The sequence below is a fragment of the Nerophis ophidion genome, linkage group LG05 (genome assembly GCF_033978795.1).
Source record: "Nerophis ophidion isolate RoL-2023_Sa linkage group LG05, RoL_Noph_v1.0, whole genome shotgun sequence".
Classification (NCBI taxonomy): Eukaryota; Metazoa; Chordata; class Actinopteri; order Syngnathiformes; family Syngnathidae; genus Nerophis; species Nerophis ophidion.
Window position 1 is genome coordinate 34,445,604 of NC_084615.1, and position 18,026 is coordinate 34,463,629.

The 18,026-nt window shown below is 40.4% G+C and overlaps 1 protein-coding gene across 2 annotated transcripts; it reads left to right on the forward strand.

Annotated features, from left to right (window-relative positions):
• Window positions 1-1,529: 1,529 nt before the first annotated feature.
• Window positions 1,530-15,613, forward strand: ccm2 (CCM2 scaffold protein). Of its 2 annotated transcripts, XM_061900641.1 has the most exons (11): window positions 1,530-1,921; window positions 5,278-5,454; window positions 5,570-5,653; window positions 5,903-5,976; window positions 6,052-6,086; window positions 13,457-13,593; window positions 13,668-13,803; window positions 13,867-13,924; window positions 13,996-14,131; window positions 14,194-14,332; window positions 14,860-15,613. In XM_061900641.1, the coding sequence occupies exons 1-11, from the start codon at window positions 1,892-1,894 to the stop codon at window positions 15,162-15,164; spliced, it is 1,311 nt and encodes a 436-aa protein (XP_061756625.1). In that variant the 5' UTR covers window positions 1,530-1,891; the 3' UTR covers window positions 15,165-15,613. The 2 variants fall into 2 exon arrangements, with proteins under 2 accessions (XP_061756625.1, XP_061756624.1); XM_061900640.1 differs by having other exon boundaries at window positions 1,531-1,921; window positions 5,903-6,086.
• The last annotated feature ends 2,413 nt before the right edge of the window (window positions 15,614-18,026 follow it).

Here is an 18,026-nt window from a genome sequence, read left to right on the forward strand (position 1 = left end):
CATGGCAGGGGCGTCCGGTTCCCTGAGTCAGATTTTGGTCTGCCTGACTGCATACCTCCTGTTGCACTAGTTGGGGGCCCTATTGGGGTCATTCCTTTTCAGCCAGAGCCACCGGCTGCTAAAACCTGAATTCTAGCCTGATTTAGCCATTCCTTTACCACTTTGACGTTTTTACAAGTCCATGTCAGAAAACGAATAAATTTTAGTACATTGTTTGATTTCTTTGCTTAATCCGTTCCATAATTGAATTCCACATACTGACATACTGAAGGTCTTAAGTGCTTAAGTGTTGTACGTGAATACAAATGTTTCAAATTACGATTTTCTCTAAGATTATAATCCTCCTCTTTTTTTGAGAGGAATTGTTGTATATTATTGGGTGGCAGGTTATAGTTTGATTTGTGTATAAGCCAGGGCTCACCAACCTTTTTGAAACCAAGAGCTACTTTTTGGGTACTGATTAATGCGAAGGGCTACCAGTTTGATACACACTTAAATAAATTGCCAGAAATAGCCAATTTGCTCAATTTACCTTTAACTCTGTGTTATTATTAATAATTAATGATATTTATCTTTGTGGAAACACTGATCATCTTAATTATTTCTCACACTAAATATATATTTTTGATGACATGTTTTAAATAGGTTAAAATCCAATCTGCACTTTGTTAGAATATATAACAAATTGTACCAAGCTATATTTCTAACAAAGACAAATCATTATTTCCTCTACATTTTCCAGAACAATTTTTTTAAAACGAACTCAAAAGACTTTGAAATAAGATTTAAATTTGATTTTCTAGATTTGCCAGAATATTTTTTTTAATTTTAATCATAAGTTTGAAGAAATATTTCACAAATATTCTTTGTCAAAAAAACAGAAGCTAAAATGAAGAGTTAAATTAAAATGTATTTATTTTTCTTCACAATAAAAAAAAACTTAAACATTGATTTAAATTGTCAGGAAAGAAGAGGAAGGAATTTAAAAGGTAAAAAGGTATATGTGTTTAAAAATCCCAAAATCATTTTAAGGTTGTATTTTTTCTCTAAAATTGTCTTTCTGAAAGTTATAAGAAGCAAAGTAAAAAAATAAATTAATTTATTTAAACAAGTGAAGACCAAGTCTTTAAAATATTTTCTTGGATTTTCAAATTCTATTTGAGTTTTGTCTCTCTTAGAATTAAAAATGTCGAGCAAAGCGAGACCAGTTTGCCAGTAAATAAATACACTTTAAAAAATAGAGGCAGCTCACTGGTCAGTGCTGCTATTTGAGCTATTTTAAGAACAGGCCATCGGGCTACTCATCTGGTCCTGACGGGCTACCTGTTGCCCGCGAGCACCGCGTTGGTGACCCCTGGTATAAGCTGTTTGTAAATTCACTATGCCGTGGAATTTAAGTGTTTTTTAAATTGAAAAATAAGGGTTAGCAACAGTGTATGTAAACTTTTGACCAGGACTGTATATTTTTGTTTTAGTACAATGTATTGCATTTCGCTGCATGTCACTGATTCCTCCAGAGGGGGGCGCTGCTGAGGGCCCTATGTAGCATTCGACGCCCAAAATGGCGGCACGATTGAAAAGTTTTGACTGTTTTGCTGGAGTTTGTTTTCATACTATTTATCGGGGTGTGTAACTCTTCCGTGCCCGCCAGAATCAAAGTGGATTCTGCGTCTCGCTCTGGTCCCACAATGACTTCGGTTCAAATCGAACATGAGAATAGCGCTTAGCTGCCAACCCCAAATTCGGGCTCACTTTGCCGAAGCGAGGCTAAGCTAAGGGAAGCTATCGAGCTAGCGGGGAGTTGCGGTCTTTAAAGCTCCGCGGGTTATGTGATCCCTCGTTCGGACCAGGGCGGCAGGTTGAACATGAAGAAAATGACATTGTCGTAGCAATGGAGGAAGATGTGAAAAAAGTGAAAAAGGTATGTTAACACTTCCACAGCACTCAAGTTGTCCACCCAGCCGCTAGCATGCTAACCCGGCTAGTCGGGCTAGTTGAAAACAGAACATGATGGTAGCCAAAGTCCTAAAAGTGGGGTCTTGGGAAAATATGTTGAATCGCTAGATTTAAATGTACACTTTTTAAGTGTAAATGTTAATCCCACAGCCATTTGATTCAAATTGACTTTGTTTTACATGTATTTGATCTGTGTCAAATACTACAGCCTGTTACTGGTTTCTGAATGTAAACATTGACATTGTTATGCTTTGAGAGGCCATAGATTGTTGTTTTGCAATGCAGCAAGATTTTTTTTACCAGTATTATTGTCCGGTTTCCGTTCTGTACCAGGAGTGTATCATAACTACTGTTACCATATTGTAGTCTTAAATATGTGTCAGCTGTTTGCCGTGTTGTTTATCATTTAATGACGTCACCGTGGCATGTAGTTTCTTTTTGTGCCACTTGAGGGCAACAGCAAATTGTTATAACCAACCATCCCATCCATTTTCTCCCACTTGTCCCTTTCGGGGTCGCTGGTGCACTGGAGCCTATCTCGGCTGCATTTGGGCACAAGGCAGGGTACACCCTGGACATGTCGCCACCTCATCGCAGTTCAAACACAGATAGACAGACTACATTCACACTCACATTCACACACTAAGGCCAATTTAGTGTTGCCTATCAACCTATCCCCAGGTGCATGTCTTTGGAGGTAGGAGGAAGCCGGAGTACTCGGAGGGAACCCACGCAGTCCCGGGGAGAACCTGCAAACTCCACACAGAATGATCCAGATCGCAGGATCGAACACAGGACCTTCGTGTTGTGAGGCAGACCTTATAACTAAGAAAAACATTTCAATTCAGCAAATATTTCAACATTTGACCTCTCACTTACGGGTCGCACGACAATATGCATTTGATAAAACATTTGATTTATTTCATTTAATAATAATATGTATTGCATATTTATAATGTAAGAGACACACAATGCCAATGATCCTCACTGGCACTAAAACAAATGTTCCCAGGTCAATAGCATTATTGTTTTTTTTAGAGTAATCAATTCGGTCCGTACTATGTTTCATTTTAAATAAAAGGTCACCATCAAAAGAAATACTGTCTGTTTAGGTCCAATACGGATCTCACGTTTCTAAACCAAAATGCTATAAAATGTTAATGCACATATCATCCGGAGCTGCGCACTCTTTTTAATAATGCAGTCAAGTTTATAAAGTCAGTTGCATCCAAAAACACAAATGCCGACGTCATCACAGGATGCTGTGGCGGTCCGCTTCCTTTTCTCACATCATGCGTCCCTTTCATTTGTTTTGGGTCACGTGCACAGCACCGTCACTTTGCTGTCACTTTGCGTAAGCCCAGGCAACAGGTGACTAGTGTAAACAGAGGTGGAGTGCTTATTGGAATACTTAATTCTTCTCGTGTCCGGGTTCATGGAGAACGAGGTATGCGCTTTAATAATATTTGCAGGATTAGAAACACAAAGTATAATGTTTTTGCACAGTTTAGCATACAAAGACTGGGCTTTTACTACGTTTTGGAGTTGCAGCACAAACAGTATATGTGGTGTATATTGTGGACAAATTGAAAACAGGAAGTGAAGACAATTTTTAGCAACTGCTATGTAAAGGAAAAGGGGTAGGATTAAATAAGCTCTGCCCTTTCTTACTCCATTTCGAGCATGTTGAATAGAAAACCTAAAAATGTTGTTGTATCATGTTGTATGCATGCATGTTCGAAACAAACACTAACTCAACTCAACGGTTCAACATTGCATGTAGAATGTATTTGATTGCAAAGTCATTAGGGATTACGAAATTACGTTTCCTTTCGTGCTGCTGATGCTGAAAGTTGAGATGCACATATTGGGTAACAAAGCAGAATTCCCTTTTCTTCTGCAGGGACTAGTTGTGGTTGAGCACTTGAGTTTTTTCTTTGTTTAGGTACTTTTATTAACCTAAAATTAAGAGGTTGTTGTGGGGGAAATGTTTTGAAGCCTTTCTTGTGCAGTCTGAGTTATTGGTCCTTGTTCACATAGTCCTGCAAAAAAAAGTAGTCACTAGTTTACGATACTGTCGTTTGGTTTCACTTTGTTTTGGCGTGTGTTAAACATGTTTTCATTCTAGATGTCACAGGAATGTACTGCAATTAGGGATGGTCGATATGGCATTTTATTAATATCTCAATATTTTTGGGCCATGTCACGATACACGATATATATATCGCAATATTTTGCCTTAGCCTTGAATGAACACTTGATGCATATAATCACAGCAGTATGATGATTCTATGTGTTTACATTAAAACATTCTTGTTCATACTGCATTAATATATTCTCATTTTAAACTTTCATGCAGACAGGAAAATCACAACTAAGTCAATTTACCAAAACTGTATTTATTAAACAGTTAAGCAGTGGCACAAACATTCATGTCATTTCAAAACAGAAAGTGGAAGATTGTCAGAGACATTTTAAAACAAGCTATGAGTGCACTTTTGTGCATGATGTCACTAAGATGACTTATCAAAAAAACACTAAATAAAAGTGCACTTTTTGTACAGAATGCCACTACAATTGTTTTTATAAAAATAAATAAAGTGCACTTTCAATAAGTGTCAAATAAAAAGGAGCTGCATAATAGGAAATCAAAAGTGCTGTTACTTTTTGTAGCAACGCTTTTGCCGCATAATTGTTCAACATACTACCGCTTGAAGCCAAACCACCGCCAGACGATGGACCCCGTACTGTTTTTCTTGGTAATTAATTCTTCCTTCATTTGTTACCAGATTGGCACCTTCTCTCTCTCTCTCTCGTATTACCACTCGCAACGAACCGTCAGCATCACAGCTAATGTTACCCCTGTAGCTACCTCTCTGCTCAGGGAGGGCGTATGATCTTGCACATGTGACCTATGTAAGAAGGTGCGCTTGTTTACGTCTCTGTGAGAAGGAGAGACAAGAGAGTGAAAAACGCATGCACTGTAATGCCCGCAACTAAAAATATCACAATATAGTAATTTTCTATATCGCACAGAGACAAACCCGCGATATATCGAATATATCGATATATTGCCCAGCCCTAACTGCAATATTATTTTGTTTCTCGTGTCCTTTTACACACACTGTTTTCAGAAGTACACTCACTTTAGGGTTCCCCCATGATTGAAATATACAGTATTTGTGGCATTAGGTAGCACATAATTAGTCTGCATGATTTGCTTTGAGGCTTAAAAAAGAAAATAATATATATGGCTAGGTTTTCAATGCAATTAATATCTTCGTTGTTGAAATCCTTTACTGTTTGTTGTGTTTTCCTTAGCCTGGTATTGTGTCGCCGTTCAAGCGGGTCTTCCTGAAGGGAGAAAAGGGGCGGGACAAAAAGGCCCAGGAGAAGTCCACAGAGCGACGGGCCCTGCACACCTTCTCGCTCTCGCAGCCCGACCATCGCATCGATCCTGACATTCTCCTCAACGACTACATTGAAAAAGAAGTCAAGGTAAGTATGCGGAAGCACAAACGGAGTTGACTGAGCATTGTCATGCTAGTTAATCAGTATAGCTCAATAACACACACTGTAGGATCTTTGTAACTAGATGCTACACTTTTTCCAGTATTTGGGCCAGCTGACATCTGTTCCAGGATACTTGAATCCTTCAAGCAGGACAGAAGTCCTTCAGCTCATCGACAATGCAAGAGTAAGTCATCTGAGTCACTGTTCACAGTTTAAAACAGGCTTGAAATTACAATACCCTATTATTTCAACAAGCAGGTTATTACAGTATTTTTCAAGAAGCATTACTATAGAAAGAGTTGTCATTGAACAGCTTTAATAGCAGTTTACATTTATTGTCCAAAATGTTTCAAAACACAGCTATTATCTACCATAATAAAAGTAAGTGACATACTGTAAAACAAAGTCCTTCTAATGAATAATTATTTTTCAGAAGTCACATCAGTTGGCAGGCCAACTGACATCAGAGCAGGACGCGGTGATGAGCTTGTCGGCGTACAACATCAAGTTAGTGTGGCGTGACGGCGAGGATATTATTTTGAGGGTGCCCATCCATGACATTGCCGCTGTCTCCTACGTCAGGGACGACTCGCTGCACCTCGTAGTCATCAAGACCGGTAAGGAGAACACAACTGATTATCACTATTGTTGTGCGTTGGGGATTAGCATGATTATATTGAGTTTTAAAATTGAGCGTTTGTTCTCTTGCCACAATGGCTGGGTTTTTTTAATGGTCACTTTTTTTGTTTTAATTCTTGGTTTTTATGACTGATAAGACCCACACCAATGAGAAGCAGATATTGAAAAACATTTAGTTGATGTGTGGATTGTCCTAGCAAGTTAATACATTTCTCACAGTGTTTCACATGGTTAAAATACAATAGTACAATCAAATATTAACAAATAGCATGATGAAACAATATAAACATAGCATTTGAAATTGTTAATATACAGTGGGTACAGAAGGTATTCAGACCAATTTCAATATTTCACTTAGGGCTGGGCGATATTGCCTTTTTTTAATATCGCAATATTTTTAGGTAATATCGCGATATACGATATATATTACGATATTTTGCCTTGGCCTTGAATGAACACTTGATGCCTATAATCACAGCTGTAGATTCAAAATTCAAGATTGTTTATTGTCATATGCACAGTTAAACAGACAGTTTGCCGTACAATGAAAATCTTACTTTGCTAGTCCACCCTTCAACAAGTCACACGGTACTTAGCTAAAAATAAAAAATAAAAAGTATATACGAGGCACAGTAAGTAACATAACATTATTGCACATTCTAATTGACAGTCAACAGTATAAATATGGAGGTGACCATGGGTCATAGCAGCAGTTAAAGTGTCTTTAGTGATCAAAGGTGAAAGGTGTCTACAGTGATGGTTCACAGTTCGGGGGTGGTCAAGGAAGCTGTCTTTTGTTCAAAAAGACAAAAGTAAAGACGGGGGGTGGGAGCTAGCATTCACAAGTTAGCATTCACAAGCCTGATGCCCTGTGGGTAGAAACTGTCAGTCTCGTAGTCCTTGATTTCAGGCTCCTGTATCGTCTACCTGATGGTAGGAGGCTGAAGAGACTGTGCTGGGGGTGTGTACTGTCCTTTATGATGTTGTGTGCTCTCCTGGTGGCCCTGGTAGAGTACATGTCCTGTAGTGAGGGGAATGCTGCTCCTGATATGTACTGAGCAGTTTTAATCACTCGCTGGAGTGTCTTCCTGTCCTTAGCAGTGGAGTTTCCATACCAGACCGTGATTGAGCTGGTAAGGACACTCTCAACCGTACTTCTATAGAAGTTGCTGAGAATTTTTGGTGGCATACCAAATTTTCTGAGCCTTCTTAGGAAGTACAGTCGCTGCTGGGCTTTCTTTATTTTTTGATGGGTGTTGTGATCCCGGGTGAGGTCCTCGCTGATGTGGGTCCCGAGGAATTTAAAGGTTTTCACCCTGTCCACCTTTGTCCCCCCTATGTACAAAGGTGTGTACTGTGCACTCCTTCTCCGTGGGTAAATAATCATCTCCTCGGTCTTGTCTGTGTTCAAGGAGAGATTATTATCCTGACACCAGGCCACCAGTTCCGCTACCTCCCTTCTGTACGCTGCGTCACCGTAGTATCATCTGCAAACTTGATGATACTGGTGTTGTTCTGGGAGGCCACACAGTCGTGTGTGAAGGGGGTGTACAATAGGGGGCTCAGCACGCAGCCTTGGGAGGTCCCTAAGCTTAGAACCTTTGTGCCTGATGTCTGGTTGCCGATTCTGACTGACTGGGGCCGGTTTGTGAGAAAGTTCAGGACCCAGTCACAGAGAGTTGGTGTCAGGCCAACAGTGAGGAGTTTAGCAGTGAGTTTTTGTGGGATGATCGTGTTAAAAGGAGAGCTGTAGTCGATGAATAATAGCCTGGCATAGGTGTCCTTGCCATCTAAGTGGGTGAGGGCGGTGTGGATGACGGAGTTGACTGCATCCTCAGTGGACCGGTTCTGCCGGTAGGAAAACTGGAGAGGGTCCAGTGTGTCTGGAATGGTCTTCTTGATGTGTGACATGACTATCTTCTCGAAGCACTTCATAACTATTGGGGTGAGTGCAACAGGGCGATAGTCATTCAGACAGTATGATGATTATATTTGTCTACATTAAACATTCTTCTTCATACTGCATTCATATATGCTACTTTTAAACTTTCATGCAGATAGGGAAATCACAAATCAATTGACCAAAAGTGTATTTATTAAAGTTATTAAGCAATGGCACAAACATTCAAGTCATTTCCAAAACATAAAGTGCAAGATTGTCAGAGACATTTTAAGTGTCAAATAAAAATGAGATGCATAATAGGAAATCAAATAGTATTCGTCCTTCACTATGTGGTAGGTTACTAAGGTTATGAAATTATTTTCATTCTCTAGCGAGTGACTTTTCAAATGATGCTACATATTATCTGTAATGCTACTTTTTATAGCAACGCTTTTTCCCCCCACACTTGACAAATTACGGTTGTCTGTTCGACATATTCCCACTTGAAGCTGAACCACCGCCAGACGATGGAAACGCTGCTGTTTTTATTGGGAATTAAGTCTTCCTTCATTTGTTACCAGATCTGTACCTTCTTTCTCTCGTACGGCAGCTAACGTAGCCCCCAGTATGCTACCTCTCTGCTCTGCGAGGGCGGCCACTTATGTGGCGTATGATGCGACAATATATGACGTATGTAAGAATGTGCGCCTGCTTGTCTGTGAGAAGAAAAGACAGGAAAGAGTGAGAAGAGCCTGAAGTGTATGCCCGCAGCTAAAAGCAACTGCGTGAGAACGTATACTCGAATATTACGATATAGTCATTTTCTACATCGCACAGAGACAAACCCGCGATATATCGTATATATCGATATATACTCTTTGTTTCATTGCAGCCATTTTCATTTTATTTCTCATTAATGTACACTCAGCACCCCATATTAATGTAGATGTACCCCCAAAAATAGAAATGTTGAATTTTTTGTAAATTTATAAATAAAAACTCAAAAGTCTCATGTACATAAGTATTCAGACTCTTTGCTCAATACTTGTCTTTTGTCACAAGCTTGGAATGGGTGAAACTGCCCAAAATAGGCTTGCCAAACTTGAGGCATAGTATTCAAAAAGACTCCAGTTCGGATCCGTTTCGGTTTATTTCAAACATTTATATAATACAATTACAATATAATATATCACATATTTCCAGTTGTTTCATTACAGCCTATCTGAAAAGAAGTAGGAAGAAGCCGAGCTTTTTTCATCCTACCCCTTTTCATATCATTGCAGTTTTATCTCCTTTCTTTGTTCTCTGTTTTTAACAGAACTGTGAATAAAAAATAAATAAACCATAAGTATGTAAACAAATATTAAATACAAAAATAATTATCCCGTTAAAAAAATTTTTCAAAATGTTTATCATAATTGTTTTTCTTTGTACTTAGTTAAAGTAAAGTTAAAGGGGAACATTATCACAATTTAAGAAGGGTTAAAACCAATAAAAATCAGTTCCCAGTGACTTATTTTATTTTTCGATGTTTTTTTCAAAATTTTACCCATCACGCAATATCCCGAAAAACAGTATCAAAGTGCCTGATTTTCACCATCGCTATATCCACCAGTCCATTTTCCTGTGACGTCCCTGCGTGATGCCAATACAAACAAACATGGCGGATAGAACAGAAAGATATAGCAAGTATGAAAGATTCGTGTTTGAGGATATTGATAGCGACGGACTAGAGAAAAAAAAACGTTTAAAAAAAAACGTTTAAAAAAAACGCGATTGGGACGGATTCCGATGTTTTTAAACACATTTATTAGGATAATTCTGGGAAATCCCTTTCTATTGTGTTGCTAGTGTTTTAGTGAGTTAAATAGTACCTGATAGTCAGAAGGGTGTGTCCACGGGTGTCTTGACGCGCAGTGTCTCAGGGAAGTCGACGGCAGCTATGGACGATACAAGCTCAGCTTTTCTCCGGTAAGAAGCGACTTTTTAACAACAATTTTCTCACCGAAACCTGCTGGTTGACATTCCGTCTTGATTCTTGTTCTCTCGACCGCACTCTGATCCATAGTAACGTTTCACCTCCAGGAATTTTAAACAAAGAATCACCGTGTGTTTGTGTGGCTAAAGCTTTTCAACTCCATCTTTCTACTGTGACTTCTCCAATATTAATTGAACAAATTGCAAAAGATTCAGCAACACAGATCTCCAAAATACTGTGTAATTATGCCGTTCAAGCAGACGGCATTTAGCTGTGTGTGTGCAGCGCTCATACTTCCTAAAAACCTGTGACGTCTTGCGTACACGTCATCCTTACACAACGTTTCCAGGACGAAACTCCCGGGAAATATAAAATTGTAATTTAGTAAACTAAAAAGGCTGTTTTGGCATGTGTTGCAATGTTAATATTTCATCATTGATATATAAATTATCAGACTGCGTGGTGGGTAGTAGTGGATTTCAGTAGGCCTTTAACTGTTTAGTTGCTGGAATATTTTCCTCGAGATTTGGTATAATGTTCACAAAGTACTTATTGAAGTTTTCAACAACTTAGTTTGTATTCTCATTTGTAACATTTCCGTCTGAGAAGTATTTAGGATAATCCTTCCTACCACCATTTTTAATAATGCTATTTAGGATGCCCCATGTTGCGCTCATATTGTTTTTGTTCCGGTCCAATAATTGACTATAATATTATTTCCTAAGTGTTCGTAGTATGCCAATTAGCTTGTTTTTATACATTTTGTCTTGTTTTCTGCCTCTGTATGTCTTTGTGTTATAAATGTTCAATATAATGTATTTATTTTTTGTCATTTATGGTTGATTTTATTTAAGTTGTTTCAACGGACAATGTTTGTCATAAAGCATCATGAAAGTATACAAAAAATTATCCTTTTGTATCATCTACATAATTTTCACTGTATACATTGTCGCAACTTTGTTTTCTCAAAACATTCTTGAAAAGCTGTCATACTTTGTTCTGTACATATTCTTCAAAATTAATTTTTCCCATCAATATTTCTTTTGTTGTAGTTTCCGTCATAGATTACAGAAACCGTCAGATGATCATTGATGTGGGATATTAGCACACCACTTGTGGTATTATTATCAAAATCATTAGTAAAAATATTACCAATAAGTGTGGAGATGTGTCCAGAGATTCTGCTTGGCCTTGTGATTTTAGGATATAAACTCAGGCTGTACATTGTGACTATAAAGCCATGCATGAACTTTTTGTTAGGGTTCAAGAGGTCACTGTTGAAGTCTTTGTAAGAAAGTTATTTTTGGATAGATTTCAGTCAAAGTTGCTTTAATCCAGTCTTCAAACATATCCAAGTTGACTTCGGTGATCTACTGTATCTACAGTGTATAAATATTCATGTACATACCGTATATGTATGGATATATATTCGTGTGTATGTGCGTGCGTGCGTTCTGCTGAACCACTAATATTGATGTACAAAACCCGTTTCCATACGAGTTGGGAAATTGTGTTAGATGTAAATATAAACGGAATACAATGATTTGCAAATAATTTTCAACCCATATTCAGTTGAATATGCTACAAAGACAACATATTCGATGTTCAAACTGATAAACATTTTATTTTTTGCAAATAATCATTAAATTAATGCTCAGCAAACACTTATATGGAACATCCCACAGGTGTGCAGGTTAATTGGGAACGGGTGGGTGCCATGATTGGGTATAAAAGCGGCTTCCAGGAAATGCTAAGTAATTCACAAACAAGGATGCGGTGAGGGTCACCAATTTGTAAGCAAATTGTCGAACAGTTTTAGAACAACATTTCTCAATGAGCTATTGCAAGGAATTTAGGGATTTTACCATGTACGGTCCGTAAAATCCTCAAAATGTTCAGAGAATCTGGAAAAATCCCTGCACGTAAGCGATCTTACGGACTTTTGATGCCTCAGACGGTACTGCAACAAAAACCGACATCAGTGTGTAAAGGATATCACCACATGGGCTCAGGAACACTTCATAGATCCACTGTCAGTAACTACAGTTGGTTGCTACATCTGTAAGTGCAAGTCAAAACTCTACTATGCAAAGCCAACCCCATTTATCAACAATATCCTGAAACGCCGCCGGCTACGCTGGGCCCGAGCACACCTAAGATGGACTGATGCAAAGTGGAAAGGTGTTCTGTGGTCTGACGAGTCCACATTTCAAATTATATTTGGAAACAGAGGACGTGGTGTCCTCTAGAACAAAGAGGAAAATAACCATTCGGATTGTTATAGGCGCAAAGTTCAAAAGCCAGCATCTGTGATGGTATGGGGGTGTATTAGTGCCCAAGGCATGGGTAACTTACACATCTGTGAAGGCACCATTAATGCTGAAAGGTCCATACAGGTTTTGGAGCAACATATGTTGTCATCCAAGCAAAGTAATCATGGACGCTCCTGCTTATTTCAGCAAGACAAGTGTTACAACAGCGTGGCTTCGTAAAAAAAAGAGTGCGGGTACTTTCCAGGCCCGCCTGCAGTCCAGACCTGTCTCCCATCGAAAATGTGTGGCGCATTATGAAGCGTAAAATATGACAGCGGAGACCCAGGACTGTTGAACGACTGAAGCTCTACATAAAACAAGAATGGGAAAGAATTCCACTTTCAAAGCATCAACAATTAGTTTCCTCAGTTCCCAAACGTTTATTGAGTGTTGTTAAAAGAAAAGGTGATTTAACACAGTGGTGAACATGTCCTTTCCCAACTACTTTGTTACGTGTTGCAGCCATGAAATTGTAAGTTAATCATTATTTGTAAAAAAATAAAGTTTATGAGTTTGAACATCAAATATGTTGTATTTGTAGTGCATTCAATTGAATATGGGTTGAAAAGGATTTGCAAATCATTGTATTCCGTTTAGGGCTTCACGGTGGCAGAGGGGTTAGTGCGTCTGCCTCACAATACAAAGGTCCTGCTGTCCCGGGTTCAATCCCAGGCTCAGGATCTTTCTGTGTGGAGTTTGCATGTTCTCCCCGTGAATGCGTGGGTTCCCTCCGGGTACTCCGGCTTCCTCCCACTTCCAAACACATGCACCTGGGGATAGGTTGATTGGCAACACTAAATTGGCCCTAGTGTGTGAATGTGAGTGTGAATGTTGTCTGTCTATCTGTGTTGGCCCTGCGATGAGGTGGCGACTTGTCCAGGGTGTACCTGCCTTCCGCCCGATTGTAGCTGAGATAGGCGCCAGTGCCCCCCGCGACCCCAAAAAAGGGAATAAGCGGTAGGAAATGGATGGATAGATTTATTCCGTTTATATTTACATCTAACACAATTTCCCAACTCATATGGAAACGGGGTTTGTATGCAATATTTGGTGTTTTTCTTATATATTTTTTAAATATAATTTTTAACAAGTTGCTAACAGTCACTTTAACTGAATGATAATTCCTAAATGCAGTGAAGTAGACCTAGTAGAGTATATGTTGCTTTTTTTTCTCAGCCCAGGAATGCGGAGGCTCTCCTTGTCACAGCTCTTTTACCGATCTCAACAAATCCCAAACGCTGAGCTCCTTGTCAGAGAGCGGCGCCGTGATGGTGGAGGTCTGCTGTCTGCTTGTCCTCGCAGTCAACAACAAAGTCAGTTTGCTCTTCAATTGTTTTTACCAAAAGTAATGTATTACAGAGTGGTAAGTTCTTTTTGTGTTTGTCAGGCAGCAGCAGAGGAGCTATGTCTGCTCCTCAGTCAAGTCTTTCAGATTGTTTACACCGAGTCCACAATCGACTTCTTGGACAGAGCCATCTTTGACGGAGCCACCACCCCCACCAGGCATCTGTCTCTGTACAGCGGTAAGCAGGAACTCAGCGTGTCATGGTTACGGAGGTCCTTTTCTAACGTGCTGTAATCCTCAGATGACTCGTCAAGCAAAGTGGATGTTAAGGCGGCGTTTGAAGGCGACGCCAGCTCTTTGTATGAACTCGCCTTCCTAATCATTCCCAAGTCCCTAACATTGTAGATGTAAGATTTTCCCCCTCTTTAAGTCCATTCCAGGCATCAATGGACGCAGATGGCAGCTCGCCGTCAGCCTCCAGCCCCGCCTCCCCACAGGTGAAGACGGCGAGCGAAGGGGAACTCAGCACCACGGCTGCAGAGCTGCTTCAGGACTACATGACCACAGTACGTGCTCGCTATACTTAAAGCTTATATAAATATGTGGCCTAATTGTCTCTTGCAATCAGCTGCGCACAAAGCTGTCCTCCCAGGAGATCCAGCAGTTTGCCACTCTGCTTCACGAATATCGCAACGGAGCCTCTGTGCACGAGTTCTGCATTAAACTAAGACAGCTCTACGGTGACAGCAGGAAGTTCCTACTGCTTGGTATGGCCACACTGTTTTATTTAAAGAAACCGCTTATACAATTTCATTTATAGACATCATTGAGCTATATAAGGGTCCTTTTTTTTAAATACAAATTTTTAAACAAAAAATTACAGTAGAAGAACAAACTTCTGTTCAGTGTCCGCCCTGAGACTGGAAGGTCGTGAGTTCAAACCCCGGCCGAATCATTTCAAAGACTATAAAAGTGGGACCCTTTGCCTCCCTGCTTGGCACTCAGCATCAGGGGTGGTTGGAATAGGGGATTAAAACACCAAAATGATTCCCGAGCACAGCCACAGCTGCTGCTCACTGCTCCTCTCACTTCCCAGGGGATGGGTCAAATGCAGAGGATAATTTTACCACACCTATTGTGTGCGTGACAATCTTTTGACCTTTAACTTTTAACTTCATCTGTCCGGCTGAGGGCATTTTGTGTAATTATTTATTATTGTTAACTAAGTGTAAAATAAGTTAACAATGAGAATAAAACACCTTTGACCCAAATCTTTTGTTCCTGATCCCGCAAGGCCTGCGTCCCTTCATACCGGAGAAGGACAGCCAGCACTTTGAAAACTTTCTGGAGACCATCGGGGTCAAAGACGGCCGGGGCATCATCACAGACAGCTTTGGCCGCTACCGGCGGACAGCGAGCTCAGCCTCCGACTCCACCACCAATGGCAATGGGGCGGAAAGCGGTAGCGGAGATGGCGCCGCCTCCGACGAGAGCCAAGAGACCCCCGAGGGCGACGAGTGGGACCGCATGATCAGCGACATTAGCAACGACATCGAAGCACTCGGTTGCAGTATGGACGGCGAGGGTGTGACTCCCTGATACGACTGATGTGATCACATGATGCTTGTTCGCACTGACTATTTGCTATAACTCCCTCAACACATGAAGTCAAACAAATGCACTTGCAATCAAGTCTTTTTATGTCGTTTTTGTACCCACTTATAGGCAGTATCTGCCACTGCTGTCAGCTATGTAGCTACAAACAGGACTGGTTTGGATTCTTTTGTATCATTGCTGCCCTATTATATATACATGTTTTACATTTTACACTATCATTTATTAGTGTTTACTCACTCTAACTGACCCACGAAATGCTGTAAAAGTTTTAATCATCAAGTGTTCTTGACAAAGCCAGTTCATTTGCGGCTGATGTGACTTACTCTCATGCAGGTCATCTGGCATTTATCCCTGATTGTGCCTTTAAAACTGTAGCACAGCCGCTATGTGCGAATGTTTATTATTAAATAACACTGAGTTTTGGCATTCAATTTTGTTGTGATCTTTTTCTCTTGACTTTTAGGGTGCGAAAACGAGCTGAGAGGTGAAGGTTTGTGGTCTGATGGTGATCATTCCTGACTGATCATGTGCTCGGATGCACCTTAAGCTGCCGTGAAACTTCACTTTAAGTTCTGTCAAAGCGAGCGAGCTGGACGTGTCCTTAATGCCATCAAAGTTGGGAATGCGGAGGGATGAAAATGAAGCACATTCCATCCCAGAAGCTCCTTCTGTTGCGTGTACTTTGGTAAAATATTTGATGCACGTAACCTGAAATGATTGTAATGAATGTTTTCACGGTGCAAATACAACAGGCTCCCGTTCGCACTGCTTTTGTTCTACTTGCTTTTTGTGAAACAAAGCATCTTAATTGTATGGATGCTGAACAAGTCTAATTATTTTTAACACAGCGTCTAACCTCCATCTCTCCAGCATTTGAAAGCCCCCTAATTGGCCTCCTGTAACGTTAATCTTTAATCCAATTGTCGGCGGAACTGAATTCTTCCGTTGCTTTATTTAGAGTGACTTTATTAAAAAGTGATCACAAAGGTGAAGCAAGCCATTAAGGAGATGTCATAGCAATGAAAAGATTGTTTTATCTTGCAGCGCTGCAGCCAGTTTGCATTAGCGAGAACAGCGGCTAATGTTAACTTAGCTGCATGTTGCAAGATATTTGTATTGGCCATATTTGTATAATCGTTTCAGGTAAACTCTTGCTGTTGTTTTTAATAGCACAAAATAGCAAATAACTCTTAATAACATGTGAAATATGTTAAACTACACTAAACTAAAGTACGAATGCAACACTTTTGTTTTTGCTCCCATTATTTATGAGTTGAACTGAAAGATCTAGAATGTTTACTATATACACAAAAAAAACTATTCCTCTCAAATGTTGTTCACAAATCTGTCTAAATCTGTGTTATTGGCATATCAAAATGCTGATTAAACAATGTTTATTACACAGGTGTGCCTTAGGCTGCCCACAATAAAAGGCCATGTTAAAATGTGCAGTTTTATCATACAGCACAATGCCATAGATGTGCAGTTGACATGCTGACTGCAGGAATGTCCACAAAAGCTGTTGTTTGTAAACGTAATGTTCTTTTCTCTACCATGAACCCCCTCCACAGACGTTTCAGAGAATTTGTCAGTACATCCAACCGGCCTCACAACCGCAGACCACGTGTAACCACGCCGGCCCAGGACCTCCACATCCAGCAGGTACACCTCCATAATAGTCTTGAGACCAGCAACCTGGACTTTCTGCACAAACTGAGAATCCATCTCAGGGAAGCTCATCTGCAAGCTCGCCGTCCTCATCGGGGTCTCAACTGCAATTTGTTGTCGTAATTGACTTGAGTGGGCAAATGCTCACATTTGATGGCGTCTGGCACATTGGAGAGGTGTTCCCTTCACGGATGAATCCCAGTTTCCACAGTTCACGGCAGATGGCAGACAGTGTGTGTGGCGTAGTGTGGGAGAGCGGTTAGCTGACGTCAACATTGTGAATCGAGTGGCCTGTGGTGGGGGTGAGGTTATGGTATGGGCAAGCTTATGTTATGGACAACAAACGCAAGTGCATTTTATTGATGGCAGTTTGAATGGACAGAGATACCGTGACGAGATCCTAAAGCCCATTGTTGTGCCATTCACCCGAGACACTCACCTAATTTTGCAGTATTACAATGCACTGCCCCATGTTGCAAGGATCTGTACACAATTCCTGGAAGCTGAAAACATCCCAGGTCTTGCATGACCAGCATACTCACTGGACATGTTTCATTGAGTTTCATTGAGCATGTCTGGGATGCTGTGGATCGGCGTATACCACGATGTGTTCCGGTTCCTGCCAATATCCAGCAGCTTGGCACAGCCATTGAAGAGTGGACCAATATTCCACAGGCCACAATCAACAACCTGATCAACTCTATGCAAAAGAGATGTGTTGCACTATGTGAGCCAAATGGTTGTCACACCTCAGACCCCCAATAAAGCAAGACTGCGCATTTCATAGTGGCCTTTTATTGTGGGCAGCCTAAGGCAGTGTTTTTCAACCACTGTGCCGTGGGAGATTATCTAATTTCACCTATTTGAGTAATGGAAGTTTGCAAATGATGTGTTGTTGAGTGTCGGTGCTGTGTAAAGATCGGCAGAGTAACCGTGTAACACTCTTCCATTATCAGTAGGTGGCAGCAGGTAGCTAATTGTTTTGTAGATGTCGGAAACAGCAGGAGGCAGCGTGAAGGTAAAAAGGTGTCTAATGCTTAAACCCAAAAATAAACAAAAGGTGAGTGCCCCTAATAAAAGGCTGTAACGGACTTCCTGCCGTCCGCGTGTGGGTTGCGGGGACACCTGACACATGACGCATCATAGCAGCATTGATTTATTGTTTCAACAAATCTG